This window comes from Protomyctophum parallelum (genome assembly GCF_964188405.1).
Source record: "Protomyctophum parallelum genome assembly, chromosome: 4".
NCBI classification, from domain to species: Eukaryota; Metazoa; Chordata; class Actinopteri; order Myctophiformes; family Myctophidae; genus Protomyctophum; species Protomyctophum parallelum.
Genome location: NC_139700.1, coordinates 48928641 through 48948005, shown reverse-complemented (window position 1 = coordinate 48948005; position 19365 = coordinate 48928641). Strand labels below are relative to the sequence as shown.

General features: G+C 50.7%; 3 protein-coding genes and 1 pseudogene across 4 annotated transcripts; 1 reads left to right on the top strand and 3 right to left on the bottom strand.

The window, feature by feature from the left end:
- Positions 1 to 469: 469 nt before the first annotated feature.
- LOC310857246 (DNA-binding protein RFX2-like) lies at positions 470 to 2191 on the bottom strand (the record flags this gene model as incomplete). Its single annotated transcript, XM_083762856.1, has 1 exon — positions 470 to 2191. One exon carries the CDS (start codon positions 2189 to 2191, stop codon positions 470 to 472), a length of 1722 nt encoding a protein of 573 aa, XP_083618982.1.
- A 457-nt stretch (positions 2192 to 2648) lies between these two features.
- LOC310857245 (radixin-like) lies at positions 2649 to 4589 on the top strand (the record flags this gene model as incomplete). The annotated part of the gene is made up of 1 exon (XM_083762855.1): positions 2649 to 4589. The coding sequence occupies one exon, from the start codon at positions 2649 to 2651 to the stop codon at positions 4587 to 4589; it is 1941 nt and encodes a 646-aa protein (XP_083618981.1).
- Positions 4590 to 7623: 3034 nt separating this feature from the next.
- LOC310857244 (presenilin-associated rhomboid-like protein, mitochondrial) lies at positions 7624 to 8845 on the bottom strand (annotated as a pseudogene). The gene has a single exon. The product of its transcript is annotated as a presenilin-associated rhomboid-like protein, mitochondrial (transcript).
- A 1132-nt stretch (positions 8846 to 9977) lies between these two features.
- LOC310857243 (WD repeat-containing protein SL1-17-like) lies at positions 9978 to 11006 on the bottom strand (the record flags this gene model as incomplete). The annotated part of the gene is made up of 1 exon (XM_083762854.1): positions 9978 to 11006. The coding sequence occupies one exon, from the start codon at positions 11004 to 11006 to the stop codon at positions 9978 to 9980; it is 1029 nt and encodes a 342-aa protein (XP_083618980.1).
- Between the last annotated feature and the right edge of the window lie 8359 nt (positions 11007 to 19365).

The following is a 19365-nucleotide window of genomic DNA, read 5'->3' as shown; positions in this document are numbered from 1 at the left end:
ACTGTACTGTACTGTACTGTACTGTACTGTACTGTACTGTACTGTACTGTACTGTACTGTACTACACAAGCCCTCCTCCCTGGCCTCTCCATGTGTGTGCATGCGTGCGCGCATACTGTATTATATACAGAGGGACACACATTGCCGTGCACTGGAGTGGCTGTACCACTAAAAAAAAAACCACATTAATTTCTTCTTTTTTTTTCTTTTTTTTTTAGCTTCTGAGCACTTGTTTGAGCCAGAAAATCTACTGAATGTTAATGTCACAATCCCTTTAAAAGGTTTGGGAAGCTAGCCCAGCCCTGCAGTTCACTACAGTGCACCCTATTGTTGCTGGGCTGGGCTAGTTAGGCTCCTATAGATTTAGTTAGGCTCCTATAGATTCAACAGCTGCTGCTACACTGTGCTCAGATTTTCTTAACGGATCCTCGGGACACATTATGCATTGCTGCCGAGGTCACTCACGTCATCAAAGGACGGGTCTTTTAGTTGTCCCGGCCGGCGGTGCAGCTATAGGGTCATTGAATTCTCCAATGACGGCGATAGCTGGCTGCTCGGTGACCTTGGCCACGTGCCGCGCGACCAGGTAGAGCATGTATTCGTCGTAGAACATGCAGACGACGTGGCAGGGGCCGTAAGTGGCCGCGCTGCGCAGGGTGAGGTCCCGGACCACCATGGAGCTGTAGTAGGACCATTTGAGCAGAAACTGGCGTGCGTCCTCTAGACCTTTGTCGTGTAGGACCTGGGAGACCACCGCGTCCAACCAGGTGGCCCACTGGTCTCCGGAGGCGGAGCTCTGCTGCTGCGTCAGGGCGGCTTTGAAGTTCTGCTCCACGAGGCGGAACACGCCCTCGTCACACCGGCACACCCACGACGCCTGCTTCAGGATGTTAGCGAAGTCGACCTTGTTGAGGTCGGCGAGCATCTTGTTCAACGTGGAGGGTTTCTGGAGGTGGGAGCGGGCTGCCTGAGCCAGGTTGTTCAAGCTGACGTACTGGTGCAGCATTTGGGCAAAGGCTCGAACCGCCTCTGCCTTACCGCCGACCACCTCTGGAGGAAAGTCTCTCGTTGCTTTGGTCATCCAGCCTTCCACGCCGTCGGCAAAGTCACGCATGTCCCGGATTCGATCGGCGGGAACTTGGCACACCACGTTGGGGATGAGGAACTCCACCATGGCTTCGTAAAGGATCCTGTCACAGCTCCTCATCCACACTCTGACGTTGTCATGTTTGCATAGAGCCACCAGGCTGTCTCTAGGGATCGTGCCCTCCAGGACATCTCCGCTGTTGGCGACGGCAGTGGCTCTGTCACTGGATGGCACCACCGTTGGACACCAGAAGCTCTGCCACAGCTTCTCGACGCCGTGGAACTGGAGATTCTTCACCACGTCCAGAACGGCCACACAGTTCTTCCTGTAGAGAGTCTGCAGCTTCTCGATGAGGAGCGGCTGGCGGTGGAGGTGGTCGAGGTCGGGAAACGGCGGCAGTTCACGAGACATCTGTATGAACTGCTGCTGACTCTGGGCTGCTTCTAACGGCTCCGGGGCGTTCTGAGAACCACCCGACGGCTGGTCCGACATGCAGTCCTGCTCCCGTTTGATAGGATGCTGCCCTGTGACATTATTGTACAGAGGGTCCTCCTGCAGCTTGCTGAGCGGCGAGTTGGGCTTCACCCGAACGCCGTAGTAGTGGTACCTGGAGTTTCCTCTGGTGCCGAGACGCCGTGCCTTGATGTTCGGGAAGACAGAATGAATGAGCTTTCCGAAGGAGGGTTGGTTGAGCGGCTCCAGCGTCTGCTCCCGACAGTGGTGCACGTAGCCCTCGTACAAGGACAATCTGGACAGGCTGCCCTCCCTTGTTACCTCCAAGTTATCCTTTAACCAGATCTGATGGCTATTGTGATGGGTGCTTCTGTGAGATGCAATTCCCGGTGACCTTTGGACATTTTCTTCAGAGGAGACCACGTTGGCGGTGACTTGAGACTCGGCCTGTGGGTCATAGTATCCACCACCACCACCACCCTGTCTATACAGCTGGGGCCCTTGATTGTAGAAGAAAAACGTTTCTCTGCCTCCTACATACTGGACAATGGGATACCCATGCTGTGCTGGTACCACAGGGGCCTGAGCGGACATGGACATGCGCATGCCCGAGCTGGATATGTAGCCGGGAGCTTCCTCTGAGCTCTGCATTTGTGGGACCTTGTTTTGAGAAAACATATTTTTCTTTTACCCCCCTCTGACTTGTTTGTTGCTACTGAGTGTTACGGCCGTTGGTAAATAACTGTTTCCACGGATACAATCACTATGGGGACTGGAGGCGAATGTTGCTACCCTGCTCCAGTTTGCACTTTAAGTAGCATGTATAGCCACTGAGGCGTGTCATATATTAGGCATCACAGCCAATCACAGATGTCTGACATCACAGTACTAACACTGTGATGTCAGACACTGATGTCACTGACCGGCTTCCGAGACATATAAGGTCCAACGCCACCAGCTACCCTCTGAGCTCTGCATTCGTGGGACCTTTTTTTCACAAAACATATTTTACTTTTACCCCCCCTCTGACTTGCTTGCTTTCTTGTTGCTGCCTTGAGTATCTGGCTAGATCCACACCAAGGATCCAGACAACACAACACGTTTAGAGATGGCTAAACTGAGTGCCTTGGTGTCTGACGTCAGGCTTATGATGGAGGTACCAGAGGTCAACATATGTGTAACCATCATGGACAGAAAGCAGCTGAAATTTCAAATGAAGCAAAACACAACAGGCAAAGAGCTCCTTGATCACGTATTGAAAACGATGGGTGTGCAGGAGGAGTGGTTCTTTGGCCTGGCGTATGCCGACAGTACCGGCGACCTCACTTGGCTCCGGCTCGATAGGATATTCACCCAGAAAGACGTGATGAAAGAGGACCCGCTTCAGTTTAAGTTCAGGGCAAGGTTCTTCCCCGAGGTGTCGGGGGAGCTCATCCAGGACATCACACAGAGACTCTTCTTCCTTGAGGTGAATGAAGCAATTCTGAACGAAGAGATGTACTGTCCTCCGGAGAAGGCCATGCTGCTGTCCTCCTACTCTGTACAGGCCCAGTACGGTGACTATAGCGGAGAAGTTCATAAGCCAGGATACCTCGCCCAAGACAGACTGCTGCCTCAGAGAGTCCTGTTACAGCAGAAGTTGACCAAGGAACAGTGGGTCGACAAGATGCAGACTTTACACGAAGAACGCAGGGGGCTTTCCAGAGAAGACTCCATGATGGAGTACCTGAAGATCGCACAGGACCTGGAGATGTACGGAGTCAAGTACTTTGAGATCAAGAACAAGAAAGGCACACAATTGTGGCTGGGAGTGCATGCCCTGGGCCTCAACGTCTACAAACACAAAGACAAGTTGACGCCAGATCATTTCTTCCAATGGAAGGAGATTAGACAAATCTCCTACAATAATACTAAGTTTACCATTAAACTCATCGCCGACACAGATTCCAACTTGGTGTTTTTTGTGCCACGACGGTGCATGATCAAGCGTATCCTGGCAGAGTGCATAGGCTACTACGGGCTGTACACGACAAGGAGGAAGCTAGACACTATCAAGATTCAACACATGAAGGCCGAGGCCAGAGGACAGAAGCAGCACAAACAGATGGCCAGGAAACTAGAGCACGCTCAGAAGGAGAAAGAGAGGACCCGGGCAGAGCTCGAGGAGCAGACCCGGCGTGCTTTGGAGTTGGAGCAGGAGATGGGAGCGAGGGAGGAGGTGGAGAGGCTGGAGAAGGAGCACGCTCAGAAGGAGAAAGAGAGGGCCCAGGAGAAGCTCGAGGAGCAGACCCGGCGTGCTTTGGAGTTGGAGCAGGAGATGGGAGCGAGGGAGGAGGTGGAGAGGCTGGAGAAGGAGCACGCTCAGAAGGAGAAAGAGAGGGCCCAGGAGAAGCTCGAGGAGCAGACCCGGCGTGCTTTGGAGTTGGAGCGGGAGAGGATGAGAGCCAGGGAGGAGGTGGAGAGGTTGGAGAAGGAGAGACTGGCTACAGAGGAGGCAATGGCAGAGCTGACCAAACGGGCTGCCGCTGACCAGACGAAGAACCAGGAGCAATGGGCTGCCGAGTTGAGTGAATTCATGGCTAAGATTGGCATTCTGGAGGAGGCCAAGAGGAGGAAGGAAGAGGAGGTGTTGGAATGGCAACTTAAGGCTATGTCGGCCCAGGAGGACCTCGAGAAGACCAAGGATGAACTGAAGAGGGCCATGATGAGGACTACGGCGGCCCCCACGCCGACGGACGAGGAGAATGATGAGTGGGACGACGAGAGCCACACCAAGGCCAGTGTCGTGCTGTCGAATGTCCACGGCCGGTGTAACGAGGTGGAGGAGGTGGAGGAGCGTGCCACAGAGGCCCAGAAGAATCAGAGCACCGAAAGGCAGTTGCAGGCATTGAGCTTGGAGCTGTCCCGGACCCAGGACGTGACCAAGATGAGCCAGAACGACGTGTTGCACGTCATGAACGTCAAGGCCGGCCGAGACAAGTACCAGACGCTGTGGCAGATACGCCGGGGCCACACCAAGCAGCGAATCGACGAGTTTGAGTCCATGTGAGAGGCTTCACCCATTTCGACGGAGACGGATTCTACAAAATGTCTTCTAAATCATGAGAGTTTTCTGAAAAACCATATGTTTCTATGTCAGTAGTTCTCAAACAGTTTCATGTCAAAGACCCCCAAAAATATATGTAATTGGCCGCCGTCCCCCATCTGGAAATATGTTGTTCCAGCTCGTAGCACAGCACTCGGTGCCGCGCTATGAGCTTTGTAGATCTGCTATTGTTCAATAGCTAAAGTATAGCATAATGCTTAAAACACCAAAAGGGGTTCCCACCCAGAATGGGACATGGGTTCTTAATCAACAAGGAACCTTAGGTGGATATAAGTGAGGGGATGGATTAATTTGGAAGCTGCCTTTAGTGCGTAGTTATGCCCACACAATTTACAATTTAGGCATTTAGCAGACGCTCTTAAAAAAGCATGGCAATAGAGCGTCCCAGTCCCTCCCCCTTTCAGAACAACGAGTGGCCCAGGAAATGCTTCTACATTCATTTTCACCATAGGCGTCACAGCGGGTCAGACAGACACACAGAGAGACAGACATGATCTGCGGGGTCTCGTAGTTAGTGCTCATTGCGTTCGCAATCACACATATAAAGAGTCAAACAGGTATGTGTGTAAATGGAGGGGTCCAAGGCCACCTATCAAACTGTAAATGTAAAGATCTATATCTATGTACCTATACCGTACAACCTGTATGTAGTACACTGTAAATCCTCAGAGATAAAACTAGAAATAAATAAATAAATCACACCCATGTGAAGTGAGGGGCGCTCTTATCATTGTATACTTCATCCAATAAAAAGATAATAATAACTATAATAACTGTCCTTAATGATGCACACTAAGTTATTATGTATCATCTCTATCTATCTAGTATCTATCTATCAAGCGCTTTGGGTTTCTTGAAAGGCGCTATAAAAATGCAAGTTATTATTATTATCTAGTATCTATCTATCTATCTATCTATCTATCTATCTATCTATCTATCTAGTATCTATCTATCTATCTAAAATTCAATTCAGAATCAATAATAACCCCCAGGTTCTTTACTGTACTGTTACTTTCTACAGTCAGGTTGCCAAGTCAGCTTATTATTGATTCTTTCTGCTCACTGGAACCGATGAGAACTTCTGTCTTATCCTCATTTAGCTTGAGAAAGTTCTCACTCATCCAACATTTGATGCTAGACAGACAGGTCAACAGCGGGTCTAAAGCACAGGGATCATCTGGGGCCACAGAAAGATATAGTTGGGTATCATCAGCATAGAAATGAAAATTGACTCCGTGATTGATAATGAGTTCGCCCAATGGCAGTATATACAAGGAGAAAAGCAGAGGGCCAAGAATCGAGCCCTGTGGAATACTAGAACTGATGTCGTGTTTGTCTGAGTCAAACTCTGCTAGATTGACAAAGTAACTTCTGTTTGATAGGTAGGAGCAAAACCAGGACAGGGCCGTACCAGACAGGCCTATCCAGTGCTCCAGACGCTTTATTAAAATTGAATGATCAATCATGTAAAATGCAGCCGTTAGATCTAGAAGTAAGAGAACGGATACATGTTTCTTGTCAGCAGACACCCTAAGACCATTCATTACTTTTACAAGTGCTGTTTCTGTGCTGTGACCTTTCCTAAAGCCAGATTGGAATTTAAAACCTTGCCCAGAAAGGGTAGATTTGAAATGGGTCGATAGTTACCCAAAACAGAGGGATCAAGATTGTGTTTCTTGAGTAGGGGCCTAACTACAGCAGTCTTCAGTGAGTCTGGGAAGACGCCTGATTGTAGAGAGCTGTTTACAATTTTTAGGATATCTCCAATCACACTGTCTAAGACCTCTTTGAGAAAGGTGGTGGGAATTGTATCCAATGAACAGGAGGATGATGTCATCTGTGATATGGTTTTGCGGAGTTCGTCTTCATCAATTGCGCAGAACGATAATAGGCTCCCCCTGGAGTGATCTACCCTGGGACCATTAGCTGCCACCATTCATAATATCAGCTCTAATGTTATCGAAAAAGCATGCAAACTCATTACACTTAGCTTTATAGAGGCCGGGAATGACTGCTTGTAGGACTGGGGGGGTTTAAAAGTCGTTCAATGGTAGAGAATAGGACTCTGGCATTTTTCTTGTTCTCATTAATAATGCCAGAGAAATATGCCTGCCTTGCTAGACGCAAGGCTTTGTTATAGGCGACTGTTGAATTTTTAAGAATCTCTAGGTGGATGGTGAGTTTGTTTTTTCTCCAAGCTCGCTCAGCTCTACGACATTCTTGCTTCAGTGAGCGTGTATGCTCATTTATCCAGGGTGTTATTCTGGTGTTATGTTTCTTTTTTGTTTTCAAAGGAGCCACTATATCAAGAGCTGACTCTAGTTTAAGATTACAATTTTGAACCATATCATTCACTGGGGGAGTACCGGGCAGGGCTAAAAAAAAACGCTTTTTTTATGGTATATTCAGTGATGTTTTTCTCTAGATCAGAGACAGTCATATTAAAACACAGCAAAAAGTGGTCTGATAGCTCAGGCCTTTCAATAGTCCTTTCCACAGTGATGTTCAGCCCTCTAGAAATCACCAGGTCCAGAGTGTGCCCATGTTTATGTGTAGGCCCAACAACATGTTGGATAAACTCAAAGGAGTGCAATAACTCTAAGAAACCCATAGCCACAGCATCTGTAGCATCATCCAGGTGAAGATTAAGATCACCTGAGATAAGAGTTCTGTCATAGTTAGTGGAGCAGATAGATAAAAGTTCTGATATTTCTGTTAGAAATATTGCTTTACTGCATTTTGGCGGGCGATAAATGCTAATCATTGGCATAGAGGATTGACCATGTAGTATAGTGGCCTGGTATTCAAAGGATGTAAAGCTGCCAAGGGTCAGAGCCTTGAATTTTAACGTGTCTGAAAATATTATTGCCAGTCCACCTCCTTTCTTAGCCTCGCGAACAGAGTGAATGAAATTCAGAATGGGGTTCATCAGACCAGTGTGTGTCCAGTGGAAACCTCGTATGAATCTGATCTCAGGTCAGAATGGGTTAATTGGGTGGTCCTCAGTTGGCCCCGCCCCCTGACCCCCCCCGCCACGTCCCCCCCCGCAGGTCACGCCAGATCTGGACGAAGGGCTCGCGGTTCTTCCAGATCAACTCGTGGCCGTGCGTGACGTACCAGACGCCAAACAGCGCACCTCCCAGGTGAGCGGCGTGGTCGAAGAGCCGCCACCCCAGCAGCAGCCCCGCCGCGTCCACGGCCAGCGTCGCCTTCAGGGCGTCGCCCGCCGTGAAGGTGACGCCCGGCAGGAAGACCAGAGACATGGCGGCCTCCGGCGTGGCGGTGCACACGGCGGCCAGGAGCGCCATGATGGCGCCTGACGCTCCCAGCGATGGGACGAAGCGTCCCGTCAGCGTCTTGCTGGCGTAGCTGGCCAGCGTGGAGACGGCGCCCGCCGACATGTAGACGGCCAGGAACTGCTCCGGGCCCAGCTCGGTGACCGATGGAGCGTTGGAGAAGCTCCACAGGCAGTACATGTTGGCGGCCAGGTGGAGCGCCCCCAGGTGGCTGAACGTCGACAGCACCATGGGAAGGCACGCCTTCGTCTCGCCACCGGCGCCGGTGGCGGCGGGGGGGTTGGACATGAAGTGTCTGGACATGGCCGGCCGGAGGGACGTGATCCTCCAACAGCAGAACACCAGGACGTTGGCCGCCACGATGCCGGCCGCGGTCCGCTGGCATTCGCTCAGACCGCTCCACCAACGGCTGACCTCCTCGCGGAGGTCTCCTCCTCCGAGTCCTTGCTTTCTCATGGCCCGGGTCCGGGTCCAGGGGCTGATCCGGTCCTCCCGAGACCGCCGCCGAGACGTCAGAGACTCGTCCTGGCCGATGGCGGCCGCGGCGAAGGAACACCCCGTGAAGGCCACGGTGAAGAGCAGCGGTTTGACCAGCGTTCCTCCGAAGCCTCCGGTGTTGTTGGAGCTACGCCGCGGGGCCACAGGGGGGCGCCCCTGGGCGGGGGAGGAGGAGTCTTTCCGGGACTGGGAGGGGTCTGTCCGGGACTGGGAGGAGTCTGTCCGGGACTGGGAGGAGTCTGTCCGGGACTGGGAGGAGTCCGGCTTCTTGGCGGTTCTCTTGAAGCCACACCGCTGCTGGAGGCCATGTTGTCCCCAACACCACCCTTGTGCTCGCGGGGTGTCAACGTTCAATGTTTGCAGCTTCGAGATGAGCCTGAAAACACGGCCTAGTCTCTGCGCCATGTTTGTGTGTCCTGATGACCTCCTTTAAAGAATATTACTAATTTATTAATATATATATATATATGTGCTGAGTCACTATACATCCCTCTAAGAACGGGTCACCTTTTTGATGACATCATATAGCCAAGTATACTACACTGTATACCGTAGCTAAGGACATGTCACCTTTTGATGACATCACTCCCTATAAAATACAACTCAGAGCTGGTTGGACTGCGCAAAAAGCGTGGAATTAGTCAAAGTCAAAGTCATACGATTTGTCACCCACGTTTACCGCAGTGGAATTTGTTCTCCGCATTTGACCCCCATCTCTTGGAGCGGTGAGCCGCAGCCAAGGAGCGGTGAGCCGCAGCCAAGGAGCGGTGAGCCGCAGCCATGGAGCGGTGAGCCGCAGCCAAGGAGCGGTGAGCCGCAGCCAAGGAGCGGTGAGCCGCAGCCAAGGAGCGGTGAGCCGCAGCCAAGGAGCGGTGAGCCGCAGCCATGGAGCGGTGAGACGCAGCCATGGAGCGGTGAGCCGCAGCCAAGGAGCGGTGAGCCGCAGCCATGGAGCGGTGAGCCGCAGCCATGGAGCGGTGAGCCGCAGCCAAGGAGCGGTGAGACGCAGCCAAGGAGTTCTTGCTTATTGTAAATCGCTCTGGATTAAGAGCGAAATGCCTACATTACAGGGCGAACAGGGCCCGGTCCTCTCCTCCTCTCAGACGGGACAGTCGTAGACGCACAGGGCCCGGTCCTCTCCTCTAGACGGGACAGTCGTAGACGCACAGGGCCCGGTCCTCTCCTCTAGACGGGACAGTCGTAGACGCACAGGGCCCGGTCCTCTCCTCAGACGGGACAGTCGTAGACGCACAGGGCCCGGTCCTCTCCTCTCCTCTAGACGGGACAGTCGTAGACACACAGGGCCCGGTCCTCTCCTCAGACGGGACAGTCGTAGACGCACAGGGCCCGGTCCTCTCCTCTCAGACGGGACAGTCGTAGACGCACAGGGCCCGGTCCTCTCCTCTCAGACGGGACAGTCGTAGACGCACAGGGCCCGGTCCTCTCCTCTCAGAGGGGACAGTCGTAGACGCACAGGGCCCAGTCCTCTCCTCTCAGACGGGACAGTCGTAGACGCACAGGGCCCGGTCCTCTCCTCTCAGAGGGGACAGTCGTAGACGCACAGGGCCCGGTCCTCTCCCACAGAGAGGATCCTGGAGCCCGCAGCGTTGTACCCGACGCTCCACACCTCGCCCCGGTGCTGGGAGGGGAAGGTGTCGGCGCACGTCCTGCTCGCCACGTCCCACACCCTCACGCTGCCGTCCGCCGAGCCCGACACCAGGCGCTCTGGGCCGCCACCGTGTGGCGAGAAGGCCACGCTCAGCACCCAGGAGGCGTGGCCGCTCAGCGCGCCCACCAGCAGCAGGCCCCGCCCACCGCCGTCGCCGCGCGCGTACATCTTGACCAGGCCGTCGTCCGACGCCGTGGCGAGGAGCCGCGAGTCGGGCGAGAAGGCCACGCAGCGCACGGGCCGGGCGTGGGCCTCCAGCGCCTGAAGGAGCCGACCCGAAGCCACGTCGAACAGCGCCACGGCGCCGTCCATGGCGCCGCTGGCCAGGTAGCGCCCACAGGGACTGTAGGCCACGGCCAGGACGAAGCCCCTCCCTCCTCCTCCTCCTCCTCCTCGGGTGTCCAGCGAGTACTCCTTCTGGCCGCTGGCCGCCGCGAACACGTTGACCTTGCCGCCGCCGGCCGCCGCCAGGTGCCGGGCGTCCGGAGAGAAGGCCAGGGTCCAGGCCCAGTCCGCCGTGCCGGGGCCGCCGGCGTCCACCGCCCACACGGTGGCGCCACCGCCCGGCTCCGCCCCGCCCGGCTCCGCCTCGCCCGCCTCCAGGTCCCAGAGGCGGAGCCGGGCGTCCAGCGAGGAGGAGGCGGCGAGGCGGCCGTCGGGGCTGACCGCCACGGACACCACGCCCAGCTGGTGGCCCTCCAGGGTCAGGCGGAGCTCCAGGTTCTTGTCGTCGTGGCCTTCCTCGGACCACGTCCACACTCGGACCGTGTCGTCCAGAGACCCCGTGACGATGGACTCGTCGGAGGAGGAGGAGCTCCTCGTCGCCCACGCCGCGGTCCAGATGGCGTCGTCGTGGGCGGCCTCCTGCTTGAACAGAACGCGGTGCTGGGTGGCCATCGTGGTTTATATGTCGGTCCGTATAGGGCGACACCTCCTCTATATCCTGGTATATAGCGGTATAGTACGCGTGTTCACGTCCTCTTATAGACCGGTCAGCCTGGCCCCGACACGTCAAAGAGTTGACCGCTGTCGTCATCTGTGTGCCCAAATATGGAGAATCCACAGCCCCTTTAATTGACTTACTTACTTACTTACTTACGCCTATCGCCCAACCTTGGGCATAGGCCACGAACATGAGCTCTCCAGGCATCTCGGTCCAGGGCCATTCTCTCCAGCTGTCCCCATGTGTGTGGCCAGATCTCTTCACATCTGCGCCTAGGTCACGCCGCCAGGTGTTTCTTGGTCTGCCCCTTTTCCTTTTCCCTTGTGGGTTCCAGAGCAGGGCGTATCTTGGCTTGCAAAGGGTGTGGCCGATCCATCGCCAGCGTCTTTGTAGTATGTCTTCTTCCACAGGGTGTTGGCCTGATTGCTGCCACAGTTCCAGGTTGCTGATTGGCCAGTGGATTCGGAGGATTCTTCTCGGGCAGGTGTTTATGAAAGGCTGGATTTTCTTCATGGTATTAACAGTTGTTCTCCAAGTTTCTGCTCCGTACAGCAGAACAGGCTTTACCATGGAGTTAAAGATCCTGATCTTAGTTGTTTTGGGAAGATCTGAGGATCCCCAGACATTTTTCAGCTGGTGGAAAGCTGCTCTTGCCTTTCCCATCCTAACTTTCACGTCCACGTCAGCGTCTGTCCCGCCCACTTTGTCCACCATACTGCCTAGATAGGTAAAACTCTCCCCTTGAATTGACTGCCTCTTATTAAAACAGGTTCACTGCCACCTGCTGGACACAAATCCAACTTCTGACTGCCATGGTCTCCTTCTCTCCTACCTCCTCCTCTGTCTCCTCTCCTTGTATCCTACCTCCTCCTCTGTCTCCTCTCCTTGTCTCCTACCTCCTCCTCTGTCTCCTCTCCTTCTCTCCTACCTCCTACTCTGCCTCCTCTCCTTCTCTCCTACCTCCTCCTCTGTCTCCTCTCCTTGTCTCCTACCTCCTCCTCTGTCTCCTCTCCTTCTCTCCTACCTCCTCCTCTGTCTCCTCTCCTTGTCTCCTACCTCCTCCTCTGCCTCCTCTCCTTCTCTCCTACATCCTCCTCTGTCTCCTCTCCTTCTCTCCTACCTCCTCCTCTGTCTCCTCTCCTTCTCTCCTACCTCCTTCTCTGTCTCCTCTCCTTCTCTCCTTGTCTCCTACATCCTCCTCTGTCTCCTCTCCTTGTCTCCTACCTCCTCCTCTGTCTCCTCTCCTTCTCTCCTACCTCCTTCTCTGTCTCCTCTCCTTCTCTCCTACCTCCTCCTCTGCCTCCTCTCCTTCTTCTTCAGCCTGTCGATGTCCATTATACATTTCAAACGTTCCTTCACAGATATACTGAGATTTGACAGTTTACAGCGGTCGAAAGTACTTGCGCGCTCTGCTTGCGCACTAGTTGGCCATTTATGGCCTACTACAGTAGTGTGCAACAAGCAAGTATGCACTCGACAGAGTGCAGTTCTAGTTAATGATTTAAGATAACTTTACCGTAACTAGTAGGCAGGAATAACCTTCACCCCAAATCAAATTGGACTCACGTGACACTATTACAGGCCACTTCACATTTGGGCTTATAACTCTTGAACAGTATGTAAGTAATAAATGGGCATAAAGAGAGAGAGACAGAGAGAGAGAGAGATCTCCATTTGGGTGCATAATCGTAACCGATAGCGCTGTTGTCTTTGTGCAGCAGAGGTTTTACATTGTGTGTTGATGATTAATGGTGTCCTGTCAAAATATGAGCTATAACTATTTGCATGTATACTGATGGGCAGTCACTATGCAGACCCTCCATTGGTCACACAATGCATGTGTGGACAGAAGAGCACACACACACACACACACACACACACACACACACACACACACACACACACACACACACACACACACACACACACACACAGACAAGAGGACTTCAGGTCAAGGTATGATTGAAAATATATTTACAATTTACAATTTAGGCATTTATCAGACGCTCTTAGTCGAGAGCGACTTACATTAAGTAAGAACAAAAAGCATGGCAATACATCACATACATAAAAAAGTTAAAAAAGTTAGTAAAAAAGTTATCATGAAACATGCATAAGCTAAGAACATAACAATGGAATATATCTATATAATGAAACTATACTATACTATACTATGCTATACGTGTATTATGAAGTGCTATGAGCCTATGACTATATGCAATGCAATTCTAGTGCTGTCTACATAACCTGCTATAAGACTGTTTAAAATGCTATCTTAGGTCAGATTCTCACCTAATACTTCGGTAGACTCAGATCCGTATGGGCGGGGATTTGGGATTCATGCCTATTTAATTGGCTGGGGTTTGCCTTCACACTGTCATTCGCAGCAATTGGAAACGCAGCAGGGGGGACCTTTATCAATGTGTTCCATTCATAAACTATAGCCTACACAGTGAAATCTATGGTGATAAAATTACACTCATAACGTGCATGTGTCGTGCCGTCTGGGACCCCCCCCCCCCCTCTCTCTCTCTCTACGCACGCAGCCGCCACACACTGTTCTTTTGGGCATGCAGCACAGCGCTGCATGAGCGCAGCGCACTGATATAACTCCCCAGTCCCACACAGTGACAGCACTCCATGTTTACGGCACGCACAGACAGACAGACAGGCAGACAGACAGACAGACAGACAGACAGACAGACAGACAGACAGACAGACAGACAGACAGAATATTATGTATAGGCTATAATACACTGCAGTGTTTTTATGTGTTTTCTTAAGCAATTGATTAATGTACACGTCCTCATTTCGATCAGGGCTTCAGTCTCCTTATTCGACCACGTCTATCCACAGTAATGGGACATCTTTGCGCTGCGTAAAATATGCCTTCTCCGTCTCCAACTGTGTTCAGCTCCTCACCCGCCACATTATGTTTGCTTCATTTCCTTTATTTACTGCGGATTGCATTCACACCTGCACCGAATCGTAGTCAAGTGCGATTCGAAGCGAAGCGAAACCCACGTTTTTGGGCGGAGTGAAATGCGGTTATTTGCTGCGCATTAGGATTCGAATGAGCCTTCACACCTGCCAAACGAAGCGCACTTTCTGACAATGCGCAGCAGGATTCGTTTTAATCGCAGCAAAGCTCTCTGGTATGAATGTGACCTAAGGTCACATTCTCACCTAATACTTCGGTAGACTCAGATCCGTATGGGCGGGGAAAGGGAATTCTTGCATATTTAATTGGCTGCGGTTTGCCTTCACACTGTCATTCGCAGCAATTGGAAACGCAGCAGGGGGGACCTTTATCAATGTGTTCCGTTCATAAACTATAGCCTACACAGTGAAATCTATGGTGATAAAATTACACTCATAACGTGCATGTGTCGTGCCGTCTGGGACCCCCCCCCCCCCTCTCTCTCTCTCTACGCACGCAGCCGCCACACACTGTTCTTTTGGGCATGGAGGCACAGCGCTGCATGAGCGCACTGATATAACTCCCCAGTCCCACACAGTGACAGCACTCCATGTTTACGGCACGCACAGACAGACAGACAGACAGAATATTATGTAGGCTATAATACACTGCAGTGTTTTTATGGGCTTATGGATCAGGGCTTCAGTCTCCTTATTCGACCACGTCTATCCACAGTAACGGGACATCTTTGCGCTGCGTAAAATATGCCTTAACCGTCTCCAACTGTGTTCAGCTCCTCACCCGCCACATTATGTTTGCTTCATTTCCTTTATTTACTGCGGATTGCATTCACACCTGCACCGAATCGTAGTCAAGTGCGATTCGAAGCGAAGCGAAACCCACGTTTTTTGGCGGAGTAAAATGCGGTTATTTGCTGCGCATTAGGATTCGAATGAGCCTTCACACCTGCCAAACGAAGCGCACTTTCTGACAATGCGCAGCAGGATTCGTTTTAATCGCAGCAAAGCTCTCTGGTATGAATGCGACCTAAGTCTACATAGAGTGCTATCTAAGGGGCTAGGGTAAGTGCTACGGGTCATGATGGAGTCTGAAAAGGTGGGGTTTCCCTAATTGGTACAACAGAATACTAATACTAATACTAATCAAGATTGGAAGATTGGGAGTGAGGCTGCAGTTCTGACTGTAATGGGAATGGGAAGTGCATTCCACAGTTTTGGAGCCAGAAGGGAGAATATATTACACTATATATCCAACCGTATGTTTGTAGAGGTGTATTGATTAGTATTCTGTTGTAGGGATGTGCCGATGAGACATTTTGGGCCATATCGATATCCGATATAATTAATTGCTGTTATGGCCGATAACCGATATTATACCGATGTCGATATGATCTCATTCTGTTTTGAAAAATTATAATAATGGTGTCGATTCTGAAAAATACATGTAACAGGGTGTCTGCACTGCAGGCTTAGGCAAGTCAGATTGAACTTTATATTTAATATTGTGAGCTTGTAGATCTGTTCAAGCTGTTACTTTGGGCTTGTTTATCTGTAAAGACAGTAATCTAAAAACAACTAAAATCGGCTGATAGCGATGTGTTTGCTGATTAATTTCCCATCACTAGTACCAATGTTTTATTAGTATTAGGTGTTTTACTCAGTCGTCTCTTATCAATATGTCCCACTCTACGTCTCTGACCCTCTTTTGTCCGTCTCTCCAAAATACTTATTTTTGTGAAGAGAGACTCAGCGCTGGAACTCAAATCAAAGCCGCCAGGAAAAAAATGAACGCGTCAAACGCATCGTCCTCCTCCTCCAACGCCTGCACTGACGACATCCTGTGCATCGCCAGCACGACCGTCAACCTGGTCCTGGGAGTGCCCGTCAACGGCTGGGTTCTGTGGCTGGTCCTGACGGGCCCCGCCGGCACCATGGCCTCGGAGATCCTCACGCTCAACCTGAGCGCTTTCGAGATCCTCTTCAGGCTGCTGTCTCTCGTCCTCGTGGTCAAACCGAGCCGCCTCTTCCGGACGTTCACGGTGGGCTTCCTGTTCACGGGGCGGCCCGTCTTCCAGACGTGTATCTGCGTGGAGAGGTTCGCGGCCGTGGTCCACCCGGTGCTTTTCCTCCGCTACAAACCCCTCCGGTACCGCGCGGCCTGCTCCGCGGCGGCCTGGCTGCTCATCGTCGCGTTCTCGCTAGCACGCGTGCTGTTGGTCGTATTCGACAGCGAGGAGATAGTGTATTACGTTAACTTCGGCTCGTTCCTGTTCTTCACGTCGGTGATGCTGCTGTGCAGCCTGGCCGTTCTCCGGGCTCTGAAACGGCCCGCGCCAGGCGGGGACACGACGGCGGGGAGGGAGAGAGCTGACCACAGTGCCAAGAGGAGAGCCTTCGCCATCATCTGCCTGATCATGGTGTCCTTTGTGGGCACGTTCCTCATGTGGGGCCTGATTGTCATTTTGATCAGTCAGGGACACATTTCAGACGACGTGGCTTTGATCAGACGTGTGTGCATGTTCGTCACGGTGCTCACCGGCTTGGTTCAGCCTCTGCTGTACCTTCGACAGAAGACTGGCAACAAACTGCCCTGCATTAAACCTACACAAGATACATAGATATAATCAAAAAAGGAAAGGAAAGGTATGTTTACCCAGGGTAACTGGACTAAGCTCAAGAACTTGTTTACAGCCAGGCCCTGCTCATAGAACATTTCATGGTAGAGGTTCAATGTCTTGTCCAAGGGCACTTCAGCGGTGGTAATTTTAACGTGCCGGTCCGGGGATACGAACTAGGGACCTTCCGATATCAAGACCGCTCCGCAAACCGTTCGGCCACCGCTGCCTCACACAGGGAACTCCCTGTCTGTCGTTATGGAGGGAAAGGGAGACGTTTGTAGTCCAGTGGGCAGGGACGGCTCCAGGGGGGGCTTAGCCCCCCCTCAGCCACCCCCCCCCCTCAAAACAAGTCTGATTGACTGACTTCTAGGCCTGGCGTCAAAATAACAAAAACGTTCGCTCTGAAAGAATATATATTCAAAGATTTGTGCCGCATTTTTACGATTTTTCCAAAAATAGCAGACCTACAAGCTCGTAGCGCGCTATGAGCTTGTAGATCTGCTATTTTTCAATAGCTAAAGTATAACATAATGCTTTAAAACACCAAAAGGGGTTCCCGTCCAGAATGGGTTAAACCAAGATTCATTAGCCCCCCCCCCCCCCCCCCCATAGCACCCTCAGTCACAGTTTTCTGGAGCCGTCACTGCAAATGAGGGGAATTAAGGATTCACGCAGCTGATGGCTGACTGCTCAGATGGTTATGATGTGCGTTAAAGGCAGTGGTTCCCAAACTCTTTCATGTCAAGGACCCCCAAAGTGACCCTCATTAGCCCTGCGGACCCCCATTAGACCCCCAATGTGACCCTCAATAGCCCTGCGGACCCCCAAGTGACCAAAAGGAGCCCTCGTACAAGGTTTCTTTGACTATGCATGCACCTCCTGGTACCACAGCACCTCAAAGGCCCTTAAAACTAGGCTCCAGACTTCCCAAAACAAACTGGTCAGGCTCCTACTTGGCCTCACCCCCCGAACCCACCTCACCCCTGCCCACTTTGACAGGCTGGGATGGCTTAGGGTCGACGACAGAGTACAGCATCTTGCAATGAGTCTGGTCCACAAGATTCGATACACCACCAAGATACCCATGTACCTGTCTAAATACTTCCTTAATGTAAACGAAGTCCACACCCACAACACCAGAGGGAGTTCAACAAACCATGTACAACCCAGATTCGGCACAAACAAGGGACTAAATTATTTTCGTTCCTATGCCACCAAAATGTGGCCCAACCAACAGTCATTAAGACATGCAAATCCCTTGACTCCTTCAAAACCGCTCTCAAAGGGCACCTACGGACAGCTGCAATTCGAAACTGGCACCCGTAAAATCTGATTCCTCCCCCCCCACCCCTTTTCCCTCTCACTGTATATGTTTCTTTTCCCTTTTTACCTCCTTTATGATGAATTCCTGTTCTGTTCTTTAACTATATAGAAGTGTCTATTTGTACGTCTCTAAATGTTTTGATGAATTGAACAAGGTGGACCCTCTTGTAAACAAGTGTAATGTTTAATTGGGTCGTCCACAACAGTCTTTGTAATGAGTTTGTGCTTGAAATGTACTGTAATTATGCAAACTGTTAATACATATTTCAATCAATCAATCAATGTCACCCTTCTTTGTACAATTCCTCCCTCTTCAGTTCCACATTTGCATTTTCACTTTGTTTACAATGTTGTTGATTTTACAAGCTGGCATGGAATGGAAACAAGCCTGTGTTTATCTAGCATCAGTATTATAATGACTTCAGAAGGATTTTATTTTTCCATGGACAGGTTATATCAGAGTGGTGATTGAGGAGCAAACCATTAGAAATAAGTTTGAGGGACATAAACAATATGATATGAAATATTAAAAACTGTTTTAAAATAATAAAAACTGTTTTAAAAATAAATAAATAAATAAAGTAAAGTAAAGGCTAGTAATTCCTACGGCTCTCTTGAGAATGAATAATAATGTGTGTTGGTTTTCACCAACGATACATTATTGTCATAATAATTATTGGTACTGCCACTGATATCGTTTGCATTCTTTCCGTCTCTGGCAATTTGCTCTGGCAGAATCGTCAGGTTTACAGGCTAGACAACCCAGTCAGAAATGCACTGCTCTTTACTTCAATAAAATGATATGTCCACATTGAAAAACAAGAGACCTGCAGAAAACCATATGTGATATGCCTTGTTTAACCCATTTTGGGCGGGAACCCCTCTTGGTGTTTTAAGCAAGTATTTTAGCTATTGAAAAATCGTGAAAATGTGGCACAAATCTTTGAATATATATTCGTTCAGAGCGAACGTTTTCAACTCAGATCTTTGCTTCTGAGGGGTTCCTGGAACAACAGATTTTCAGATGGGGGTCGGCGGCCAATTACATATAATTTTTGGGGGTCCTTGACATGAAATATTGAGCCACCACTGACAGTGGCGAAAAATAAAACTTCTGGGAACTCAGATTACTGACATAGAAACAGACAAATCTTCTCCAGTCCAGGCACAAAACATTTTCAGACGGGGGGCAAATACAAATACATGTCAATTTGCTTGTCCTTGACAAGAAAAGGTTTTAGAACCACTGGTATAAAGAATTATACAAGGGCTTGAGAGACAAGTTCCCCCAAACACAGGGAGATGTTTTATTAAACTTATGATATAAAACACTTTATATTTATTATATTTCCTAATTAAAAGTATATGCAGTGCAACATAAATATTACAAAAGCCAACTTTCAACTATGTCACAATATATTCGGTGCAGCGT